This window comes from Apis florea, unplaced genomic scaffold (genome assembly GCF_048593485.1).
Source record: "Apis florea isolate Af1SG1 unplaced genomic scaffold, ASM4859348v1 contig_3170_pilon, whole genome shotgun sequence".
In the NCBI taxonomy this organism is placed as follows: domain Eukaryota; kingdom Metazoa; phylum Arthropoda; class Insecta; order Hymenoptera; family Apidae; genus Apis; species Apis florea.
In genome coordinates, this window is record NW_028256714.1 from 4,503,745 (window position 1) to 4,529,282 (window position 25,538).

The 25,538-nt window shown below is 39.8% G+C and overlaps 1 protein-coding gene and 1 long non-coding RNA gene across 12 annotated transcripts in view; one reads left to right on the top strand and one right to left on the bottom strand.

The window, feature by feature from the left end:
* LOC147657375 (uncharacterized) overlaps nucleotides 1–25,538 on the top strand; it is a 194,970-nt gene that overhangs the window by 47,394 nt on the left and 122,038 nt on the right. Inside the window, exon 2 of the long non-coding RNA XR_015292550.1 lies at nucleotides 14,878–14,944. This is a non-coding gene — a long non-coding RNA (uncharacterized LOC147657375). The remainder of the gene's footprint in view (nucleotides 1–14,877; nucleotides 14,945–25,538) is intronic.
* Nucleotides 1–25,538, bottom strand: part of Rdl (Resistant to dieldrin) — a 79,470-nt gene that overhangs the window by 35,020 nt on the left and 18,912 nt on the right. For all 11 annotated transcript variants that reach the window (XM_086910026.1, XM_086910022.1, XM_086910024.1 and 8 more), the window contains exon 2: nucleotides 817–914. In XM_086910026.1, coding sequence (XP_086766152.1) covers nucleotides 817–914 — 98 coding nt within the window. The remainder of the gene's footprint in view (nucleotides 1–816; nucleotides 915–25,538) is intronic.

Here is a 25,538-nt window from a genome sequence, read left to right on the forward strand (position 1 = left end):
CAAATTATCAAAGCAAAAACGTTTCAGCACCGCGTGCACGTTCAGTTCAGCCACTTCGAGTCGAGCCGAATCGAGTTTATCATCCCATTTACCACTTGCTTCGTCCCAAGCACACGGTTTCGCACAATCTTTTCGTACACGGTTGCGTTCGTACACGCAGCGAACGAAGCCCACCGGATTCTTGACCCGTGAGAATTCGGTTCCGAATCCTCTTTCTCTTTACTCTTATTTTTTCCTTCTTCTTCGCCACGCGACAAACCGAGAACGAGAACGGATAATTCGGTGGACACTTCGCTCGCCGCGTGGATCTCTCGATTTTCTTTTTTCTTTTTTTTTTTTTTTTTTTCCTTTTCTTTTACGCCCAGTCCGTGCAACGACTATCGATAAATGCGACGAGTAAGCGTAAGGGGTATATCATATGCGAAGTAAAAAAAAAAAAAAAAGTCAAGATCCAACACATCGTGGGCAAAACTCTGTTACACCGGATCCTCTGTATACACCTGGAGATATATAGAGGTTGGATTTAGATTCGTGGAATTTGTTCATTCTAGATTCATTCGGGGCAAAACGATAATTAATTGGCAGTTTTATATATATATATATGTAGGAGGATAGAGTTTAAGTAGTCGCTTGGCGATCGCGGTTTTGCCTCACGATATATCGATTCTGTACTACCACATAGAGTGTGGTCGAATGATCAGACTATCGATAGGCAGGAGATAGAGAGAGAGAGAGAGAGATAGATAGAGAGAGAGAGAGAGATAGAGATAGAGAGAGAAAAAGATATATGTTATAAACGTCGTGTCCCCTACTCACCTCCGTAGTTCGGCCTTACTCTTTTATCGTAACTGACGGAGAACGAGTCCAATATCGCCGAGATGTTGACGTCATTCAGCATACTGCCTCCGCCGGTTCTGCAATATAAAAAGGATAACGATTTTTTTCTTTTCCTTTTTTTTTTTTTTTTTTTTTCTGTACACACACATACAGTGAATATACACTTTTTTAATACGATAACAAGGGAGGGGAGGGAAGTCTGATGTTTGAACAGAGAGGGCCGAGGAGTATATTAAAGTTTCATCTAATAGTAGTAGCTGTAGTGGTTGTAGTACGATGACGAAGTTTTAAAAAAAAGAATTTTAGAAACGTCTGCACGCGTGCTCTCCGCGCGTACTGCGTTTTAATTATGAAAGAGCGATGCGACTACTACTAAATTTAGGACACCGACTTCTTCTTCCATCCATCTCTTTCGTGCAACGAGCATCATCCCTAGTAGCTCGAGCAGAGAGTGTTTATTTTTTTTTTTTTTTTTTGTTTTTCTCTTCGTTTTCCAGCCTTCCTCTCTCTGTCTCCTTCTTCTTCTTCTTCTTCTTCTTGTTCCTCCTTCTTTTTTCAACCCTCTTTTCTTCTTCTCCTCCCTTTTTTCGCGAACGCTCGTGAATTTTTTTCTCGCGCATTCGACTAAGGAACTTTAGTTCACCGCATCGGTGTATGCGTACGTGTGTATATAACGTTAAACAGAATTGTGTATCGAGCAAACGAGCGCGAGGCTCCTCGTAACCGCGTATCACCCGTTCAAACGAATAATATGCTTTTGACGCTTACAACCGACTAACGCGTTTAAATGGTCAATGGCGTGAAAAGGCAAGAGATAATTATATTTTCAGCGGCGATGCGACTGCAGACGAACCTTCTCGTTGAAATATTATCCTGTATTTTACATTCAACGATGTAAATAAGCGAGTTTGTGATGCTCCTGTTGTGTGTTTCCACCCTTTTTCTTTCTTCTTCTCCTTTTCCTTTTTTTCGTACTAGATTTCCTTCGATTATTCTCAAAATCTAGAAACACATCGATTTTAATATTGATCGAGTTTTCTTTCTTTCTTTTTTTTTTCTTCTTTGATAATAATAAAAGGAAGAAGACGCAACGTTTTCGATTCTTTTAATTATTTTTGTTACAATTTGTTTACACGGAAAAAAAGATTAAAAGAATGCTTCGAAGTTCATACCACTTGTTAAAAAAAAATATCGCACTCTTCCATGTATTAGTAATCTGATCAATGCAAAAATTTGCGAATCGAATTTAAATTTCCACCGATTAAATCTGAACATGGCACGGTAGTTGAACATTTCCCTCGAGATAATTATTTTTCAAAGGCATGGGAAAAAAAAAGGAGAGACAGAAAACGGATACTCTCTTTAATATCCAACGCTTAATAGCTTTTTAATATCCGAGGTTTCTCCAATAGCGGGCAATTTATCGTCCCCCCTCTTATCTTACGTTTCCCAGAGATTTCCTCCCAGAGTGGAGAGACATTGTTGTAACAGTTTGTGTAACGTAGTCGTGCACCAGGGAACTTATATGCAAAGTTAGACACGTAAAATGCAGATTGTCCGGGTTTGACTTAACGGGTCAGCAGATATGAGGTCGGTGTGCCAATCAATCGACTTCGAATCAACGAATCCGATGCTTGACGAAAGAAAATTTTGCGTTATTAATCGTTTGTTCCAATAGAAATTTCATAAATTTCACATTAATCCATATATATGTACTTATCAAACTTATTAAAATTAGGGAAACTTTGAATCGCTATAACTCCGAAGATAATGATCCCTGGCGAATCAATGAAAAATCATTCGAAGCGGGGAACCTTGCCCTTTAAAACGCTCTCTCATTTATTACGATACGACTTCCGGTTCTCGAGATATCGTCGCGTAAAGGAAAGACGATTTCTAATCGTTTACCTTAAACCCGGATTGAACTCTATTAAAATTAAGGAAACTTTGAATCGCTATAACTCCGAAGATAATGATCTCTGGCGAATCAATGAAAAATCATTCGAAGCGGGGAACCTTGCCCTTTAAAACGCTCTCTCATTTGTTACGATACGACTTCCGGTTCCCGAGATATCGTCGCGTAAAGGAAAGACGATTTCTAATCGTTTATCTTAAACCCGGATTGAACTCTATTAAAATTAGGGAAACTTTGAATCGCTATAACTCCGAAGATAATGATCTCTGACGAATCAATGAAAAATCATTCGAAGCGGGAACCTTGCCCTTTAAAACGCTTTTTCATTTATTACGATACGACTTCCGGTTCCCGAGATATCGTCGCGTAAAGGAAAGGGTAATTTTTTGATCGTTTACCGCCTCGGTCCCTGTTTTTTATTCGAAACTCTCGCTCGCACGTCGTCTCACTGACCTATCCTAAACCACAGACGAGCGACAGACGCGATTCCTGGAAAAGCATAGTACGCGTTTCCAGGAAAAGATATAGGTCATTCATAATCGCCGCACCGCTATGAAAACTTTGAACCGTTATATCTCGGCAACCGATTGAGATATCGGGATAAAACAAAAAGCGACTTCAATGGCATAGTTCCCCCTATTTCCCGAGTGGATTTTCATGATGATATTTCAATTTTTTCTTAGTAGTTTTTTTTTCTTCTTTTTTTTTCCCTCGAACAAATTGAAGTTTTATCCATGACACATTTCGCGAAAACTCTGTAATGTGATTGTAATGCAAAGTGTACCTGGACATAATTTAACATATATTTTACACAATGTCGACATATTTTATGTATATTCGTTGAATATTTGAATGCATTTTAGTTGCATACCATCTCTTTACATAATTACAAGGTTGGACAATGTTATGAATATTAATGAACAGTACATGCGGATGATGTTTATACGTAGAATGGATGGAAACGGGCTTTTGTGTAGATCGTTTCGAAAAAAAAAAAAAATCCTCAGCTTTTGGTTGAAACGTTGCACAAAGTTTCTTTGCCCGTAAAGTAAATTTGATTACCGTGCGTTGATCGAATCGGATTCGAAATTGATCGAAGCGTACATACGTCGAGCATATATAGATAACTTTAAACAGATGTTTCGCCCGATAGTTAGATTATGATCTCACGTTTGAACCGTGTTCGAAGCGATATAGGCCCGCGATGTTGGCCCGGTGTGAAAGATAGGCTCGATCGAGATACGCTACCGTCGAATAAATGACCGTACGCGTGATAAAGTTAACTTACCGATGCGACAATAGTGGGCGGTACCGAGGCTTTGCACGAGCTTCAATTATCACGGATCAGTTGGGCGGGTATCGTGGAAATTCGAGCGACCTTCCTTTCACCGCTTGATCGATGCTTTCCTTCCAATTGCGTAATTGCACACGAAACGTTTCTCATACTTCCACGATCCATCTTGTATATTTTTTAACGTTTACTCTCCTCGTTAACGAACTTGTTAATTGCACATGAATGAGTTTGGATCTTGCAATTATAAATATCACGAATATACAATATTTATTTTTAAAAAAAATTATTATATACTCCGTATAGATTTTCATTAGAAGTAAAGTAGGATTCATTTAATTTTGTGGGTTATACAATTTGTTGATGTTCAATTTTTTTTTTTTTTTTGTATAAACGACAGATATCAATGTCTGAGATATCAATGGATTCTATGCTCGGGAAGTTTGAAGTGGCAATGGGGTATAAGACTAGATTGAAGGACTCTTGATTGATTCGAAGGTTGCCGGAATTTTGGAAGTTTCGAGAGCTCTGGTGATTCCGGAAGTTTCACGAGGCATTGGCGTGTTTCAGGGATTCTGAATGTCTCTGAGGAATATAGGAGTTCCGGCGGTTTCCAAGGTATCACTGTGTTTCCCCGCCTTTAACAGTTCAGGACACTCACTGGGCTGGTTCAATTATACCCGCGGTTTCAGAGGTAGATGGGAAGCCTTTGCAAGTTTTAACAGATTTTAGATATCTGCAGAATGAAATGATCCTGTAGAAATTCGTCCAATCTTCCCTTCTCTAAATATCAAAATACTTTCACGAGCTCTCGATCTGTCCTTATCTACCTTTCTGGAAATTATAGAAGTTTACCAAATGAATTCGTCTTGGCTCCCAAAATTAATCATTTCGAAACATCGAATTCTCTTACGTTCTCTTTCAAAATTCTTTTTAAAATAAAATTATCGAAAGATGCTCGAAAGATCACACAGCCTTCACTTTTCGATATATATTTTTTCTCGAACGAGACAGTCTCGATCAACAATTCGCTATCAATAAAAATTGAAATAAAAACCGACAAACACAATAATATACCATCCCTATAAATATCCATCCTAAACCCCTCTTTCTTCTTCTCGATGGTAAAGTATACGGAGATAAATCTCGCGACAAATCGTTATCTGGATGTTCTTCCCAAGTCGGGCGGGACATCCGTGTCCTCCTCGATGCGTCATTTATTTTTTTCTCCATCATCCTGAACAACGAGAAGAAGAGGTCGATCCTGGTTCCACTATTTTTAAAAAGAGGGGGCGGAACCGTGGCTTTGACCGTGTCCACGCGTGTGTGGGCGAGGCCTCGATTTATCGAGCAACTTCCAGAACCCAACTGTGAACTAAATCTTGCGCAACGATATCTACCGAAGAACTTCTACCGGCGATAATAGGTCAGAGGTTAGGCGTATCGATTAGATACCCGCGGATACCCGCTCTTAGAACGCCAGGGTGTAGACAGTGTTCGAGGTTTGTGCGTCGAAAGTTTTGCTTCATCAGGTTTCCTCCAGGGATAACGAAGATTTAGGATAAAGGATCGTACCGATTGAACATACATTCTGTTCGAAAATTCGTTTACGAAAAATTTTTACATCTTAATGTTGAAGAATTGTTTGTTTTGATCGGATTGTGAATATTAATCTTCTTCGAAGCGTGGAAATGTATTTTGAAATAAAATTTGTGCACAATGTGTACATCTCATTTGATATTTATTTTTCGCAAGAATTAAGAAAAAGGATTATTATTTATTGTTTATCGAGAGATAATTTTGCTAATTTTCGGCAATGTTATTTCGAGTTTCTACTAATGAACGAGCTTCGTCCAAAGAGAGAGAGAGAGAGAGAATATGTTATAATCATTTGGGAACATAATTTCCTGATTACGGATTGTTATAATCTACTTACACCCACGTTCATTAATAATAATTCAGGAATGAATATTAGAAACGTTTGTTTAATTTTGTACAAAACATATGTTGCAACATGTTAACGGATTATCGTGCATTACGTGTAGTAATGTTCCAACGTGTAGTTTCAATCTATCTTTTGCCTTTTTTTAAAAGTATAACTTTATTATTTATTCCAGAGCAAAACTTTTAAACATTCAAAATGAAAGAACGATAAAACTTTGATGCTATTTTCATCACCTCAAACAGATCATCACACGACTCGTATCTTTGCATTAATCCAAAAATTCCTCTCATTCGTGCTATTTAAAATTACCAATCCCCTCCTGGCCAGTATCGAAATCACAATTTACTTTGGAAGGAAAAATTAAGAAACAAAAAAAGAGAAATATCAAAAAACAGACCATGTTAATTGCACGATTATATCTTCTCAACTTTTTTAAGCTTTACCTTTCCAATATGTTGCCTCGCAACATACGTAATCTTCATTAATCGATTGGAGTCGCAACCTTCCCTCGTTAATATCGAAAAAGAGAAAAGAAAAGAAGAAGAAATGGAGAAACGGTAAGAGATGCGGGCGACGTTAATTGCGGGGGAAGTGGCAAAGTGCCGGGAAACTTGGTAAATTCCGAAAGGAATTAAATGCGCCTTGCGGAGTCACGCGTGATTAATTCGGCCGGCTCCAAGTTTCCCCTCCTTTGCGCCAAGAAACACCAGGAATTTTACTTTATTCGCGAGAGATATCATCCCCGAGTCGTTATTCAAATTTCACCTGGCCGCGATCCTTTGACGGCTTTTCGCCCCTTCCTTCCTTCCTTTTTCTCCACCCGCCCTCCCCCTCTTTTTTTTCCACGCCGCCTCTCGCTCGAGAGGCCTCTAGACACCGCCTACAGGCCCCTTTAATCAACTTCGAGTCGAGCGATCCTCTCTCTTCAGTTCAGTTGTTAACGGGAAAGGGCAGGGCATGTCCTCGATGGATGACATTTTCGATCGAGTATTCGGGGGATCGGGAGCAATTCGGGGAGAAGAAGAAGCGTGGCGGAAACGCGTAAATCTAAAGGCCTTTTGTAGGTCTGCCTCGCTTCAGAAACGTCGCTCCGACACGTCCACCCCTTCTCCATGTCCTCCTTTTTCTAAACGCTCTCCTTTGAGGAATGTTACTCGTTCGGGCTCGTTTATCGTTATCTTCGTTTACATTATCTTCGTGTCACTCGTGTCCGTCGAACGAATCGACGGATTGTACGTATTTTTTAGTTTTTCAGAAATGTGCAGCAGCGACGAGTGATTTCTTTTTCTTCTTTTTGTCGATTCGAAAGGAAAGGTGTTCGTTTCGTTTTTATTTGTGAAAATATTTTGCAATCGTTTTTTATTTTAATGGTGTATTTAAAATGCATAAAAATTTATGTAAATTTGTTAGATAACGTATAGATAATTCTCTTTTGCAAATTTTTTGATATTGTTTAATCAATAGTTAGATGATTAAATATATTCGTTTAATGCATCAAATATGTAAAAAAAAAAAAAAAAAAAAAATACGTATTTCCATTTAAAATACACGAGGTATCTCTGTACAATGTATTTTCGAAATTATTTTCTTCTTTTCCTTTTTTGAATATTCCTCTTAACGATATTCGACGTTCGACATTTTCATATCCGTTTTTTTTATTAAAATTCAGGATGTAAATATAGGATAGGGGAGCGATTTTCGTGTCGATAATCGCCTCGAAGAAGAGAAGAGAAGAAGAAAATAAGAAAGTTAACCCCCGTCAACGTCAATCCGGGAAGCGTTGAACCGTGAACGAGAGGGGTTAGCCGATGATCTGACATTTCGCAAGGCTCTCGACGGACGCTCGAGCATCTGCGCGTCGATGGCGTGTTTGTGCACATCTTGGTGTTGCCGCGTAGTTAGAGAAATGCCGCAGAAGTTAGAGAAGAAATTACGGTGCAGGGTTTGGGGGTGGCCAACTTTCGTTTGGTCGTGAAACTTTTGAGAGAGATTTGGAGACAAATTTTACGCCCATATTTTGGCAAATGCTCGTTGAGAATATGAAATATGAAACGAACGATTTATTTCACATTTATAATTACAAGCAAAGAATAAAAATTCTTCCACGTTTCTTAATCTAAATTTATATCTGATCATGCAGAAGTATCGTTCGTAATTAATTATTAAACCCCTTTGTTTTTGTTCAATTAATTTGTCAATCACGATTTTTTTTCCATCTTTTTCGATAAGTACTCTTCCTCGATGCTAGTTTATATCATATAGAAATGTATAAAATAATTCAAGTTATATGATATTAAATTTGACAGTCTCGTTCCAATACTCAGCATATGCAAAATAATATCCATGTTAACAAAGTTTTTATGAATTGGAATTTTTCATCATGCGCGTGAAACGTTACTACTAACTACTTCGAGAAACTTGGCGTTCCCTCCTCGATTCCCAACCCAAGCCAATTCTCACCATCTCTTATTTTGTTTTCGATCGCTCCACCCTCCATTTGTCAATTTCACGAATCGGGTTCCTAGCTAACTCACGCTCTTCCTTCGCTCATCGAGTGCACCCTCGCCGAAGATCTTGCATGTTGCGACAGCTTTATCTTCCATTCGTCGCTCGTTCCCCTTGCCAAGAAAACGGGATGAAAAAGGATGGAGATCAAGAGTCGCCGCAGAACATATAGTGCACGTAGCAAGCAGTGTATCCAACAATTTCTCTCCGCTCGATCGTTCCACGAAATCCCTCCCTCTCCTCCCCATATCTCTCCTCGATTTGATTTGTGCCCGGCCTGGTAGAAACCAGCTTTACTGTCCAAGACAGTAAAATGCACAGCCCCTCGTGGCCGATTTCTTTCCTTCCTCTTCGAGTATCTCTCTCTCTCTCTCTCCTCCAACTTCCATTTAATACCATATTTTTTGAGGGGGACAATTTCTGCAATACGGTTACACATCTTGATAAAACGATCCCCTCTTTAAATCGATCTTCCGCTTCCGAGATGGACGGATAGAAAAATAGTCTTTAGATAAGTTCTGTACCCCGTGTAACAAGATAAATTTCTTCGTCTTCTTCTTTTATCTCGTTTCGACGGGAAGGGAAGGAAAGATTATTAAATTTCATTGGCAAGAGTCTAGTCGAGAAACGTGTCTTTTTCTTCGATCAGAACAATCCGTATCACGTTCATATTTAAAAAACTTTAAGTAATTTTCATTTCTATTCTATTTTCATTATTAATCAAATGTTAATTCTTTTCATATATATTTATTTTAAACATATATATATATTAAATATATTAAGACTCGGGGTGGAAGAGAAACGAAATACAAATATACGTAAATTTGTAAATTTGTCCTCCTAATTAGCCCAGTCGAGGGCTAATAGCGAAGCGTGGATAGAGAGAGAGAGAGGCCATCGTCTCATCAACCCCGTCAAGTATTTTCGCCAACACGAATCGCCCTTTGTTTGTCGGCCCGTTCGATCGCTTTGCAAGTAGCGTTTCGGCAACGCGGTTGTCGTCCCAAGTGGTGGCCTTTGTCAAGATCCCCCTCTCGCAATTAAGAAGTCATCCGTCCCCTTCTCGAAATCGATCGAAAACCGCTACACACATATATCGATCATCTTTCGATTCTTTCCTTGTCCACCGCCCTACCCCTTTGCCAAACACGGTCGTATCGGTCGTGAATTATTCATGATCGAGCGAGAAACCGGACGCTGTGCAGAAACGGAGGAGCGGGTTGCAGTGTGATTCACGCTAATTTCGGCGCCGATTTACACGGAAAGGATGCGTCGCGTGCGCTCCTTTTTTTACCTGTCGGCCAACAAATCCCCCCTAAAACCGCCATATTTCTCGAGGTCGAGGGGGAATTGAGTTGCCCCACTTGGTGCCAACGGACGAGTACCGATTAAATCTCTATCTCTTCTCGTTTAATATTCCTGGCAAAAGGGAAGAATAAAGGGTGTGTACGTGGTGGAGGAAGCCCGCGTGTTTTATTTATTCGGCTCTTAGCGAATTCATTGCCGCGGCTCCTCGGTTTTATGCGTGTTTTCTTCTTCTTCTTCTTCTTCTTCTTCTCCTCCTTTTTTTCCCACGCTTGCGGGTGTGTTTCGGTAAGAGTTCGTGTCGGTTCTGGGTGTGATATACATATTTAAATGATGCAAATGGGTGGAATTTATCCCCTGTTTTATCCTTATTCTCTTTTCTTCTTTTTTCTTTTTTTCCTCGAAAATGGATAGCGCCGAGCTAATGGTGGAGCTAATGAATTCGTAATTTGTAATTTTTATCCGAACGGTGTTTATCAACGTTGTGTAGAATTAATGTTGCGGGTGAAAGTATCGGTTCAATTGTAAAAATAAATGCGAGATACGTATTGTTTCGTTATTTGTTGAGAATTGTTTTTTTTTTCCATCGTGGGGAGGGGGAGGGTAAAATTATTTGTCAGCGGTAGATGGTAAATGAATTATCGAATCGTTAATTCAATCAAGTTACTTTTTTTTTTTTTTTCTTTAACGAAATTTAATTTTAAAATGAAGTTATTATTCGAAGTTATCGATTACAGTTCGGTTTTATTTTTATTTCAATTTGTTCAATTTTCGTATTCTTTCGATTTAAATTTTTCGCATTAATAACAGATTTCACATTTTTTTTTTTTCTTTCGATGTAATCGTTTTAGAGCATTAATATTAAAATCAATCATTTAAACTTGTATAACGAAAACTAAAATTCGATATCGTTTTTTTTTTCTTTTCTTCCCCACCGAATTCGTTTTTCGGCGATGAAACAATTAATAAAAGGCCGATCAAAAATTCGAAATTGTAATAAATTTTATTTATAACGGTGAGCCGGTTTAAACCGTGAATATTTTTTGCATATTTGCAAAATCAGGCGTTCCGCGTGAAGATTACAGAAATCGCGTTTGTTCTTGTTTTTTGTGCATTCGGTAATTAAAAGGAAATACCTTAATATTTATCAAAACAATGAAAACTTGGCAAATATAATAAAAACGATATAACGTCAAATTTTTCCCCTACAATTTTTCACGTACGTTTACGTGCCAATTTTTATTATTTTCGCAATAATAAAAAACTTTGCCAAATAAAACGTAACGTTTCATCAGAAATCGTTCATCCATCGATTTATACATTAAAAATTCTTCTTTTCTATCCTTCTTTCCATTCACTTTTACGATTCAATTTATTCATCTCGCTTTCCTCAATTTCCACATCTTTCACACATTTCTAATACCTACAATTCTCAAATTCTTACCTATCCCTTAAATTTTATCTTTCTCTTAAAACATTTACATCTTTCTCTCATACGTGACATAAAATCTCGAAAGGGAAATCCTAATTTTCGCGTAATTCCCTCATCAAATACGCGTCACACCGCGTATCGTATCGTCTTTCCTCTCTGATAAATCGCCGATTCTCGATCGAACGAGCACCAATCCTCCCTACACTCGTTGTTCCTCCGCGTTCTCGTCAACCTCTCTCCCCTTCCTCCTCCACCCTCTCCACCCCTTCCTCTCGTAATTATCAGACGACGCCTTCATTGACGTCGCGCGATGCTATTTTCACCGGTAATAAATAACGCGGGATCGGAAAAGCTTGTTCACGATTGGAAAAATAACGAAGGAAAAAAAAAAAAGGAAAAAAAGGAAAAGGGGAGGCAGAGGAATTCGTATCGATTTGGATCCATCATCCATCGTTCCATTTGTCACTGTTCGTCCAGGGGTGTCTTTCGCGAATCTTCTCATCCTTGGCCATGCTCTCGAATCCACGTAACGTAACGAAAATCCACGGGGGATCGATCATCGGAGGGATGAACGCAGGGAACATCGGATAAAGACAGAGTCGGTACGATTGGTTTTGAGAATTTTTCTTCTTTCTGCGGCGAAGTGATTTTCTCCTTTTTGCGAAGGGGAGTGCGTATATTTTTAATTCAATTGGAATATTTTGGAATATTTGTATAGGTTTGGATAGAACAGAAGCGAGCAGTGATGTAATTTTTCTAAATTTATACGACATTGTAAGTTTTTAATAAAGTTCGAGGGAAAAAGAGCAAAATAAATTCTTCGATGCTTTGTATTAAATTTACGCTAAAACGTATTTTAAAGTTTCTTTTAAAGTCAAAATGCAATTTTAATAATATTTTTCACGAGATATATCTTTCTTTCAATTTTAAAAGGGAAAATGGAGAATAGCGGGATCGGGATATTAAATTTGTTTAAAAAGATGTCTTAGCCATGGTTAAAACAAAGATGTATTTTTTTTCACTGGTTAGATGATAATGAAACTATATTTAATACGGTGTTACCTCGTCTTTGCTATATATATATATATTTATGGGCTCCGGCGTAGAAAAAATTTCTCTCTCTTTCGCGGAACTACGATTTCGAGGTAGCGTAAAAAAAAAAGTATCGTGGCTAATTTTAAGAGTGAAAAATATACGTAAATAATGCAGACTTTCGAACACCCGACTCTGTTAAATTTTAACAAGGCGAGAGAATTTCAGGAATTCTCTCGTTTCTTCTCGAGAATTGCAATATTTCGTTGTTATTCTCATGCACGACGAAACGATCAATTTCTCCTCCTCATTTTCTAAAGTTTCCACGCGAGAGATCGAATCACTCTCGAATCGTTATACATCTTTTTATACGTAATATAATTCTTCCAAAATACATTTATTCGAAGTAAAAATGTTTTTCCAACAAGATTTAAAATTTCAATTTCTCCCCTAGTTCACTTTTTTCACTTAATTACTCAAGCAAATCCTTTTCACACGCGAGTTTGGACACGAAAAAACGTAACTCCGTAATACAACTCCTGAACTCCTCCTCCTCGATGATCGTTTCTCGCCGATTTTTAAAAGTCTTGACGGCCGAGCATTGTCCCTCTCCTCCGTTAAACGACGCGTTCAACGATACCCTCGGCCATTTCCGTTGATTTTTAATCGAACGGAAGACAATTGGCCGAAAGTCGGAGATGTAGAAAGCTGTTTGGAACATGGCCAAACCGGTTTCCAACGGAAACCGTTTTAAAATTCAATTAAAACGATTACCCCGACGAGACTGTGTGTCGCGCCCGTTCCACACTAGGCGTCACGCGAGTTTTAATAAGGCCGGCCATGAATTATCCTCCCCCTATTGTCTCTTCACCCGTAAGATCCGTAAGGTGTACAGATATAAATATAACTGTCTTGCTTCCGTTCTGGCTCTTGCCACTCATCTCGAATGTATCGGGATAATCTTGAACCGCGTACGACGAGTTCACCGAAATTTTCCAAAATTTTGTGTTCGACGGATAAACGTGTTCGATCGAACAGGGTTTTCGGCCGATTTTTTGACGTGAATAGTCGTCTCTAAAAACTACCCAGAATTTGGACAAAAGAAATTTTTACGTATCATTGTAACTGTCTTCTTCGGAAAGACAGATAACAACATTTCTTATGACTACTTTTATACAACCTCTGTTATTTAATTTTTTTATTCAGAAAACACGAGAACCTGAAGCCCACGACAAGCATTCCCCATCGATCGATTTATAAATACGCGTTCGAAAAATACGGTTCGTTCCTACTCCACGCGCATACGTTTCAATTACGTTACAACGAATTTTCAAGCGACGTCTCGTTCCGTGCAAATAAATCTCATTTCCCCCCCCTCCCCTGTTCCGATCGACAATCCGCGCAATTACGAATTCAAGCCCCGTGCCTTCGTCAAATTAACGCGTGCACAATTTCGCGCACCCTCTCCTCTTCAACCCTCTCCTCGCGTTTCTTTCGATCGAGTCGACGCTTCGAAATGTATCGACACCTGGTTTTCCACGATTTTTCCGTAGAGAGAAATTAAGAGAGATAAATGGAGGTTTGCAAAACGGTTTACGTCATAGTTCGGTAGTTAGGATAGAAAAAGGGAGGGTGGGAGGAATAGGGGTCAGAAGGGGCGAGGGGGATGCAGCAGCATCCAGCGGCGAAGCTTATCGACGCATCTGTGTGAGGCTGTGTGCGCGAATTTGACGTCACCGGCCTCACCCTCGCGCCCCTCCCCCCCCTCTCTCTCTCGGTGTGACGCCCTCTATGTGGGTTATGACGATAGCGGCAGGGGGATACGCGCTCGGTTAACCCCTTGGCTGTGTATACGTATATTTGGTTCAAGCTTGCGAAAACAGCCGCACGATGCGAGCCCATCCCTTGGCCAACTTTTACAGCTCACGCTTGTAAAACGGCACACACACCGGAATATAAAAGTGCGCGTTGTTTTTCCTCCTGCTTATTCCTTCCTTTCTTTCTTTCTTTCTTTCTTTCTTTTCTCGTAGTTGTTCTTGTCGTCGTTGTTGCGTGTTCTTTCTCTTTCGAGATAGGCGTTTTCGTGTATATTCTTTTCGCCGAAAGGTCGACCGATTTTCAACGAAAGTCTCGCGACGGTGGTTTCAATGGAACGAAAAAGTTGGGGGCCGGATGGAAAAGTTTATTAGGAGCAAGTATACACGGGCCGGCTATCTCGCGCTGCAACAAAACAGGTGGAGCGAATCGGAGGAATTCGTTCGTCCCTTCTCGTTTTCAAGAGGGAATTAAAATAGCAATTTGATACTTTGAGTACTTCGTTCTACGAAAGTTTTTTTTACGTTTTACAGGTTATAAACGATTAAAGCAGCGTATCCATTCCACGAGTCTTTAAATGATCGAAAAATAATACCAATATTTCTGCCATATAAAACACGCAACAGAGAGAAATTGAGAATATCAGCTAGTGTCTCGGATCCCGCGTTTCAAATTCATCCCCACTTTTATTCCCCCTGATTGTTTGTCGACGAACAACGAAACAGAGAGAGAGAGAGAGAGAGAGAGAGAGAGAAAGGCGATTCGCGTAATCCTCCTTTCATCCGTGTTTCTTGTTTCAGGCCGGCTTAAGGAGAGGACCATCGTGAGAGCGTCGCCGTTTTCCAGGCAACCACTTCCGGTATTTAGGTAAGCGGCACTGTTGCGACCGGTTAAGAAAGACGGAGAAGTCGTATTAGGCAAGCCTTGAATCGGTCTCTCTCTCTCTCTCTCTCTCTCTCTCGTTTCGTCCTTCCGTTCCATTTTATCGTTTGACTCGCGAATTAACTCGAGTCGAGAAAAAAGAAGAAGAAAAGAAAACAACATCTCTCAGTGGGGGAAACGTGGGGAAACATTTCCAGATGTGCTTTCTCCGCGTTGGCGTGTTTGGTTTGTAAATATGGGCGGACCGTCGGGCAGGGAAAGGGTGAGAAAGAGCTTTCGAAAACGGATTCTGCCGTCGTGGCGTTTCTTTAACTCGTTCGATAGTGCTCCACGAGAAGATATTTCTCTTCGGATTCTTTATCCCGGCTCGAGGCTCGTATCTTGGAGACTCGGTGTGGAAATTTTTAGTTTTTCGGACGAAAAACGTTCGAAATATCGAAACTCGATACTTGTGCGATCGAAAAGAGAGGGGGACAAAAATTGAAGCCTTTAGGTGAAAAACCTAAAATTCCCTTCCCTCCACTGAAATTTGATATTTCTGCGAATAGATTCCTCGAAGAGGGAAAAATTTACAATCGAGATTTCATCCTTTTTGGGGGGGGACGAGTTTTTAAGATCCATGATGAGGCCAGTTCGAGGAGGATTATTTGCCCAAAGGTTTACACCACCTCTAATAGATTCGATTGGAAACAGCCGGCCCGTGAAAGTTTGAGGAATCTCATTTGAATATCGGCAAGGATTTTCTTTGGATTTCTCGTCGGCAGTGAAGTAAAGCATCGTTTTAACAACAAGCAAGTTTTTTAATTATTGAAACACGCCACGGCTGTTTTTAACGAAGGATTATCCTCCTCGTGGCTGCTTACTCGTTAAACCATTGAAAATGTCAGCCCCGGCGCCCTGTCATCATATTTTTTTTTCAAATATTCCACGTTTCTTTTATGATACTCGGTGGAAATTATTTGGACACCGTTTCAAAGGGAAATTTACTTAACTAGAAAATTCTGCCTTTTTATATATATACATATATATGTGTACTTATCTGTGTAATGAATTATGAATGGAACAATTTTTTTTTCTTTAAATCTTTTCGAGGAAGCAAAAGTAACCCTTCAATTTTCGACGTTCCTTTACGTTTTTCAGATACTTTTCAATTTCGTTTGCGAATAGTTTTAGTTATTAGAAAATTATATATATTTAAAAGATTGTTTAAAAATTGAAAAAAGGAAACAAGAAAATCGCTTATCACGTGCTTATCTCGATACTCTTTTATCTTTTTTTTTTTTTCTTTTTTTTTATTCATTTCATTCACGAAAAATTTCCTTTCTCTGCTACACAGATCTTTCCAGAAATATTCACGATTTCTCTCAAAAATCGATTCTCAATCACAATTCTAACGAAAATCCGATCGATAGAGGAGTTCGTCGTCTTGTTCTTTCGGCCAAACGAACCACCGCCTCTCCTCGATCGATGAATTTTGCAAAAGGTGGGATCAAATCGGAGGGCTCGTCACGTCACACCCCCTCGTTAGAAAAATCATCAACATCATCAGCGTGTCTCCCTTTCCTCGAGTCTCGGCCGATTTCGTTTCACCGATGGATGGCGAAGGAGCGCGGTGGCGCGCGTCAAACGAGCCCCGCGCCATGTCGACGGGAGGGCGGGAACGAGGGCGAGGGTGAGACACGGCTCATTAAACGTCGACCTCCTCTCCCTCGGCAAACGGACCAACGGCACAAGAGCTACACGCTGGAAATTGTTGTGCAAATACGACTACATTTATCCTGCAGCCTCTTGGCAAGCGCCATATATTATTCAACGAAGAACACTGCGCCTCTCTCCGTCCTCTCTCCCGGATCAAGCAATCGAAAATCTCGGATTTGGACTCTGCTTACACGACCTATTGGCGCGAACGGACCCATCCGAATAATCTTGCAATGGAATTCTATCAAAATTCTTCCGCAAGGGTTAAACTAACCAGTTTTTGTATTTATTTTTAATCGGCCGATGTATATAAAAGATCATTATATTCTAAATTATATTAAATTGTCGCGTAGTCTGAACGATCCTTAGATGAACGACACGTGGCCTCGATCCAAGTTTCTTCGCAATCTCGATAGTTTTCAATACGTGCGAGCAGACCGATTCGAAATTTCACGAGTCTCGTCACCTGAGTTTCCTCCACTTCGTCCAAAACGTTTTCAATATTTCCAATTATTACCAGATCTTCAAATTTCTCTTCCAACTTCTTCCCATTCGTATATTAATATACTTAGCCTCGAAATCGAGATCGTCTCATCAATGGGTGATGAGAGAGAGGGGGTGCTCTTTATCGCCATTCACCGCACTCTTGACCGTGGCCGTGTTGCGATGGAGACGTAAATAACGGCGCGTGAACAAGAGAGATCGTAGATACGCAGCAAAGAGGCAACAAAGACTGGCTTCTTGTTGTCTTTATTGCCTCACTCGTTTGCCCTTTTCACCCGTGACGCGTTTCACGATCACCAAGCGATTAACCAAGATCGAAGATACAAGTTGGCCGTGCATGGCCGCGAGGAACCGGGACAAGAACGACGACGACGACGACACGGATGGAGGGGTCGACCTTTCGGCTGAAACTCTTCTCATCGTCTTTATTGCGAGTCCGTGAGCTTATCTGCGGGACACGCGATGTTCTCTCGACTCGATTCTCTCTCTCTCTCTCCCTCTCAGATAAGAGGTTTTCCTCCTTTTTTCGAAGCGAGCAACATCTTCAACCCGCGTTATTGCCGTAATCCTCGTTACCACGAGGTAAAATGCCACTTAAAAAAAACTCGCATTGTCCGCGAGAGAAAGAAAAATTTACGAAATCCGCCTCCTTCGCGCCACCAACCAATTTCTGTGGATATATATATATATATAAAATAGTTCCTCTTGGGAAACTTGTTCACTTTCCTCCACAAAACGTGCAGATTTCTTTCTTCTTTTTTTTATTAATCTTCCCTACACGATTCCTGTGTCCTTATCGAATTTTCGATACTTTTTTTTTACCCTTGCGAAGTTCTCCGCCTTTATTTATCGATACAGATGTGGCTGGGAATTAAATGTTGGAGGAGGAGGAGGTCGAAATTTCGGAGATACTATAAGAGGATGGCGGACGAATTTCAAGGAGTAAACTCGTTCGTAGTATGGCGCGCAGGGAGGAGGCCATCACGGGCGTCTGGGGTAGGTTTTCTCATAAAAGTTTCTCGGCCGAGACGACGGCGCCGTCTCGTATTTCGCTGCAAGTAAATTCTCCTTAGCTGTCCTTATTACGATTCGTGGTGGTCGGCTTATCCGTGGGGCACGCGATATGCCCGGGGAATTTAGATAAGCATCCCTTGGCCCGGACCATGCCCCGGTGTCACAATCGAAACTTTATACACGATCATCGCCTCTCTCTCTCTCCCTCTCTCTCTCTCTCGTTATTTTAGATCGTTCTCTTTATCGTTTCTCGGCTAGGTCGAGTCGTTTAAAGGAGGCTATTAGGACGCAAGTCGAGGAACGACCAGTATTTTCTCGGCCTTAACTTTAAAAGTGCATCCACCTACCACTCGTGGATTGGTTGTACGTGTCGTTGTTCCGCGCGTTAAACGTGAAATGTTAGGTTGAACAAAGGTTAGATCGACGAGACATCAGGGTTAATGAATCGTTAGGTCGATCAAACGTTAAATGGTCGAAAGGTTAGAATCTTTAGACGAATCTTTAGATTAACAAAAAGATTAAATCGATGAAGTTAGATCGAATTAATCGTTAGGTCCATGAAACGTTAAGTGTACGAAATGTTAGGTCGATCAAATGTTAAATGGACAAAACATTGACGAATTTTTAAATCGACGAAACATTAGACGACGAACTGTTAGATCGACGAATGTTTAAGTCAATCAGATGTTAGGTCGACCAAATGTTAAATGGACGAAACGTTAGATTGACGAATCTTTAGATGAAGAAAAGGTTACATCAAATTAGATCGAATTAATCGTTAGGCCCATTAAGTGTACGAATGTTAGGTTAAACAGATGTTAAATGGACAAAACATTGACGAATTTTTAAATCGTCGAAACATTAGATCGACGAATTGTTAGGTCGACGAATGTTTAAGTCAATCAGATGTTAGGTCGACCAAATGTTAAATGGACGAAACGTTAGATTGACGAATCTTTAGACGAAGAAAAGGTTACATCAAATAAGATCGAATTAATCGTTAGGTCCATTAAGTGTACGAATGTTAGGTTAATCAAATGTTAGGTCGATCAAACGTTAAACGAATCTTTAGATGAAAAAAAGGTTACATCATCGAATTAATCGTTAGGTCCATGAAACATTAAGTGTACGAAATGTTAGGTCAATCAAATGTTAGATCGGCCAAACGTTAGATTGACGAATCTTTGGATGAAGAAAAGGTTAAGGAAATTAGATCGAATTAATCGTTAAATGCATGAAACATCAAGTCTACGAAATGTTAGATCGATGAAATGTTAGATTAAATTAAACGTTAGGTGGAGAATACGTTATGTCGCTTGCACCCTGTCGTCCGTGTTATTAAAGGTCGGCTCATATAATTAACCAAGATCGATGATACCTAAGACGGGAAACGACAACGGGCGACATCGTCTCGTTATAACCTCGATGAAACAATCTTTTAATACCATCCTCCGTTGAGATTGTAACCGATGATTGACGCTTGGATGCGGGCGGATTTACTTTCCCGTCTTTGCTCGCCGCGAAGATTGTTTGCCCGCTTTACGTAACGTGGAAAATATAATTATCGTTCGAGAGACTCGAGAGATTCTTTCTCCCCTTTATTTTCCTTCCAGATGAATTGTTTGGATTCTGTTACTGTTCATTCAACGTCTCGAATTTAATGGCTTTCTCTTTGACTTAAATTACATTATATCAAACGCCATTTTATACACACCGTTATCGACACATTTATCTACCAACGCTGATATTCGATTTGCACATATATTTTTCCAGATAATAAGACGGGTAATTTTAAAATCTATATTGCTGAATCATTATTTTCAAATCGAGTAAAGACCTTAGATTTTCCCTTTCACGTCCCCTGGAAAAGATCTCGCAACCGAAATTAAAAATTCCGTGAAAAAATCACCGGATGCCTGCAACGAGTTTGTAGGCAGCCATTACCTAATGGACACAGCCAGTCGAACGCAACGAGCCGTTATTCTTACGACTTTTACCGACCTTCTCCACCAGGGCGTAGCGTTGCGTTATTAAAGCTCACCCTCGTTCACGACTTCACCGAGACTATAACCGGCCGGATTAACTGGCCGCCCGTTTTTTACGTTAGAAATGCCCGGGTTTACACAGTTGTTTACGCGTTTCGACCAACCTGGGCTAGATGAAATCCCATAAATCAAACGTCGTTCCCTTCAGGATCCTCCAGATATTTTTCTTCCCTTTATGTCGACGGTTATCGTTTCATGGCCGGCTGCTTCTCTGCCCATTCCAAGCGTTAAAGTTTATCCTTTCCCAATTCCTTGCGATATACAGTTGAAATCAACAACCTTTTTTATTATAATAATATCATAACACGCTGCGGTTTCGTGAACGATATGCGAAACACGATAAAATAAACCTACTCGCAATTTATTCTCTCACGTGTTTACGATCAAAAAATATCAATACCAAAATTAAACAAAGAGTCTTAATCTCAGAGAGATCAATCTTTTCCCTCTTAAAAGGTAAAAAATATAAAAGAATCGTGCCTCTTATCTCTTATCACCAACACGTTTCCCATCCCATCCCAGTTTTGAATATTTGAAAACTTCCCTTAATCCGTGGCTGTTGATCCGTAATGGAGGAACATCTGAATGGATATATATATATATGTATATATACACGTCTCTGAAACAAGGCGAGGAAAATTTTTTTATTTTTCTTCATCAATCCTTTTGGCGTGAACGAGACAGGGTGGCGGGCAACGATAAACGTCGTATCCGATCCGAGTGCTTGTAATTAAACCACCATCACCACCATCAGTGATTTAATGCTTGGGAAAGGCGGGGGAAGAGGCGGTTGATAAAGGCGGACAACTGTTATCGACGATAATGACGGAATGGAAAATGGGGCGTGCACGCGAGAACGCGATGATTTTGACGGGGAATCGGGGGATCGATAAGCAATAAGCAGTAAATCGGGACTGCTGCGCCTCTCCCTCGCGGCATGCAAATCATCCAGAGGGAGGGAGTGGGCCTCTAATAAGTGGCTGCATACCCAGAAAGGAGAAATTGCGCGATTTCGACCCGACGCTGGATTGTGTGTGCAATATGTGTGTGTGTGTGTGTGTGTATATATATATATATAGATATATATATATATACATATATACGTTGCCACTGTAATCTTGGCAAATAACATTTTTCATTTCGGCTTCGGTTTTTGCCCCGGAAGAAATGCAGCTGTGGCACGCTATCATTTTTTCCCCTCCTCTCTCTCTCTCTCTTTCTCTCTGTTATATTCGTTTCTTTTTTGCGCCTCGTTTCGCGCCAACTTTCTTCCTTTCGGGACGATGATCGGGAAATTTTCGATTATAAATTGGTAGAGTGTTTCGTTGATAGGAAATTAGGTTTTCTAAAATGTTTTGTAAGAGTTGGTATAAGGCCATTTAACAAAATAAGCTGATCGAACAGAGATCGAATTTAATCGATTCGTTCCCTGCGATTTGACCTCGAAACTTGTGAGAAATTAGAACAAATCTCAATCGATGGACAAAGAAGCGTGGAACTTTTTGATTCGATTCGTCGCGTAAAGAAAAGTGCTCGATTTAAAATTAGCAATAATTCCGAAGATAGGAAAATCTTGCTCTTCATTCAACGCTCTTTCATTTATTACGATACGACGTGTAAAGATAATTTTTGATCTGTCCTCGTCTGTTAATCTCTCGCTCGCACTGGTGCAGACAAGTGATAGAGTGAAAATGAGTCTATTCTTAATCTCTTTGAATTCTTATATTTGTATAACCGATTGAGATGTTCGGATGAAACGAAAAGCGACTTCGAAGGTATGATTTTTCCTCCATTTTACGAGTAATTTTTGGTAGAAAAATTTTTTTCGCGTGAAAATTAATGAGATTTATTTAAAAAAAAAAAGAAGCCAAACTATTTGTACTTTCGTTCCATGCATTAATCGAATGAATCGAATTCGAAGAGAAGAAACAATCGTGGAATATTTAATCAAGCGAATCGAAACGAAACGTTTGCTCATCGACAAACGTGCATCGATGCATAGGCGGTTGCTCGTCTTACAAAGTTGGTACGATTTGCGAGCTGCAGTTCCGCGCACCGAGACCTTGTCACAAAGTTACGCTTTATCGTGTTTCCCGTGACACGAACGCGGCTTACTTCGATCTGCCAATCACGAGTTCGGCTCGTGGAACTATCGTGCCAGGATTCCACGGAATGGAATCGACTCGAAAACGATCAAACGAATTCGAAATAATAATCTCGCTCCTTTTCTCGGTCAAATTTTTCTACATTCTAACATTCCAGCCATTCGTTTCTTCGATATTTCGTTTCTTTAAAAACGTTCGATCGATTTAATTGGAATCTAACGTGCCCAGATCGATTTCTTCGATCGATATCTCGATGTTTCTCTAAAAACGTTCGATCGATTTAATTGGAATCTAACGTGTCCAGACACACTTTAGGGAGGAAGAAAGGACAGGATAATTTTGTCGGAATAACTCCGTCAGCTTCTTGAAAAACGTTCGATCGATTTAATTGGATTTCTTCCATATTTCTTGGAAAACTTCTTTGAAAACGTTCGATCGATTTAATAGGAATCTAACGTCGAGGGTGGAAAGGATAAGAAAAATTTGTCGAAGTAACTCCGTTGGGAGCGTTCGCAATTTATTTTCGTCGTCCTCGACACGGGGTCGAGTGTGAAAACAGCGCTGGGGAAGAAAAGGCAAAGCGGTATGTATCGGGCCACTTCCGATAAGCATAGCCCTGAAATTGCCGCCAGTTCACCTATACGATTGTTGTAACACGCAATGAAGATCTGCGTTCGCGATAACGGCCACTTTAGACTCCCTTTTCCCTATTCCTTTTACACTTGGCTATTCTCGATTCGTTACACGTATATCGCATTGTTTAATTTCGCCCACTTTAATTTTGTAATTGGAACGTTGTACGAATAACAGATATCACATATAATAATCACGTCGATCGAAGGAAATAAGAATTTTAAGGAACATGGAATCTTCTTGTTTTTCAAATTTCTTAAAAATTACATCTTGTCGAATCATTGAGAATCAAGGAGAAGAATCGATTAATCCGTTTATAAAATCATAGTTCTTTCGTACCTCTTTTTATCTAATCTCAAGATACCCTATTGAAATTTTCTCTCATAGTGGAATTGTTTTTCTGTTCTTTATCCGAATTTCATCGAGGCAGAGGGTAAGAAGTTATTGTAGAAACTCGTAGAGCGATAGATCATTTCCTACCATTTTGACTGTTAAGGGATGACTGTTTCACGAAAGTAGAGATCTATCTGGGATGCAGTCGAGCAAGTAATTGGTAGAATGCGACCGTTGACCGATCACAGATTTCGTTTGCAGTGGTTAAAATTCGATATAAATTTCAACGTGTAAATTAATCTTTTAACGAAGTTTTTAATGAAAAAATCGTCTCTATTCTTTTTCTCGATATCGTAAAAGAACAATTTCATTTTACTTTTGTCTCTCAAGAAGTCCTTTCTTGAAACAATTATTATTCGGCAGAAATCGAATTTATATAATATATTCTTGAAAACAATACAGAAACATTGAACTCGATCGTACTTTTATCTCTACGGGAATCTTTATCCAGACTCCAATTGACATTTTCATGATTAATTTCAAATTCACGCATGTCGTTCCGGATGATGCATTGCTCGATCTTAATATCGAAGTTTGATAGGATACAGTTGGAGGAAAGATATAATCGATTATAACGTTTCCATCCAATAAATTGACACGCGATTGATCGATGAAAAAGATTAAAGCGCGAAATCATATTAAAACGAACCGAGTATACACTTGAGAAAATTTTTCTTTATCATAAAGATGCCACTCGATATATCAATTTGTATTTAAAATTAATCAATACTTTGTGCAATATCTAACTCACGTCGATTAAATTAGCTCGATCGATTACTCTAAAATAGGATCTATGATAAATTTATTCCGATAAGCATTTCTAACAATCTTTCCACTTCGTACTTATGCAAGCCATTCAGCCCCTGCAGTATCGTAAAATCATATTTTACGGACGGGAGAAGGATATTGCAGGGCCAGCGCAGCTCGTTCCGCTGAATAATTCCTCCTCTAAGTAGAATCCTTCCTTCTCCTCAAATAAAGATCGACATCAATTAACAATACGCTCCCCACGTATTCTATCTATCCAAGATGCCACGTTCTCGATACAATGTCGAATTCTCTTAAACCTCGAAAGCAAAATTTCCCCTTACTTTTCTCACAGAAAACAAACTTGCTAAACGTCACCAAGGACAACCTTGAAAACCTTATCTCATCGATTAAAAATAAAATAGAATAAAATATAATATTAATATAAAATAGAATAACAAATAGAATGTACAATATAGTATTCACAATCTAAACAGAGAGAGAGAGAGAGAGAGAGAGAGAGAGAGAGAGAGAAAGAAACAGCGTTTAATAAAAACACATCTGGAAACTCTGTCGATCGAGAAGAGAAACCGCGTAATATCGAGAAATTGACCCGGAAAATTCGAATCTCGCCGCCACCCCGAAACTGGCATGGCGTGGAGTAATTACACACCCGAAATCCCCGGCTCTGCCTTTATAATCGGCGCCTCGGCTAATCCAGGATCCGTCGATCAAGGAGCGGCCGACTCGAAATCGCGCATAGGAATCGAGCGATCGACGCCCGCTGCTAATGCACTTTCCGATAACGCCACCCCCTCTCTTCCTGTACATCTGTGTACGTGCTGTTGTTCACACGCGCGTCCATGTGTCGAGATAGGGACACACGGAGGGAGGATCCTCTTCCAACGTGCGGAAGCGAGCCGGTGGCGGATTACTTTGATTTCACTGTTCCTAGCTGGGAAACTCGTTGCCCGGTTAGCTGACGCGGATGAGGAATTAACCGCGTTACACGAGCAGTCGATGAGAATGGCTTTTAGTTACCATCTCTGGATTTCTCTTTTCGCTGTGCCTTCCCTGTTTCTCTTTCCTTCTCCTCGTTTCTATTTCGTTCGATTGGAACAGGCTTGAGAAATATTTATGCAGATGGAATTGGGTTTTTGTTATATTTATGAATCGCGTATAAGTTTCGTGAAGAGGGTTGTTCGTAGCAACATATCATGGGGCAAAAATTAAATATCTCCGTTTCATTAGGATTTATTTCACAATTGGAGGATTAACAGGAATTATATTATCAAATTGATATTATTCTTTGTGATGTATATTATGTTGTAGGACATTTTCATTACGTAGTATTTGCAATTTGTTCGTATTTCGTTTCGATTAATTAATAAGGCGTTGTGAAGCGATTTCACTTATAAATGACGACGATTCGTATTTGAA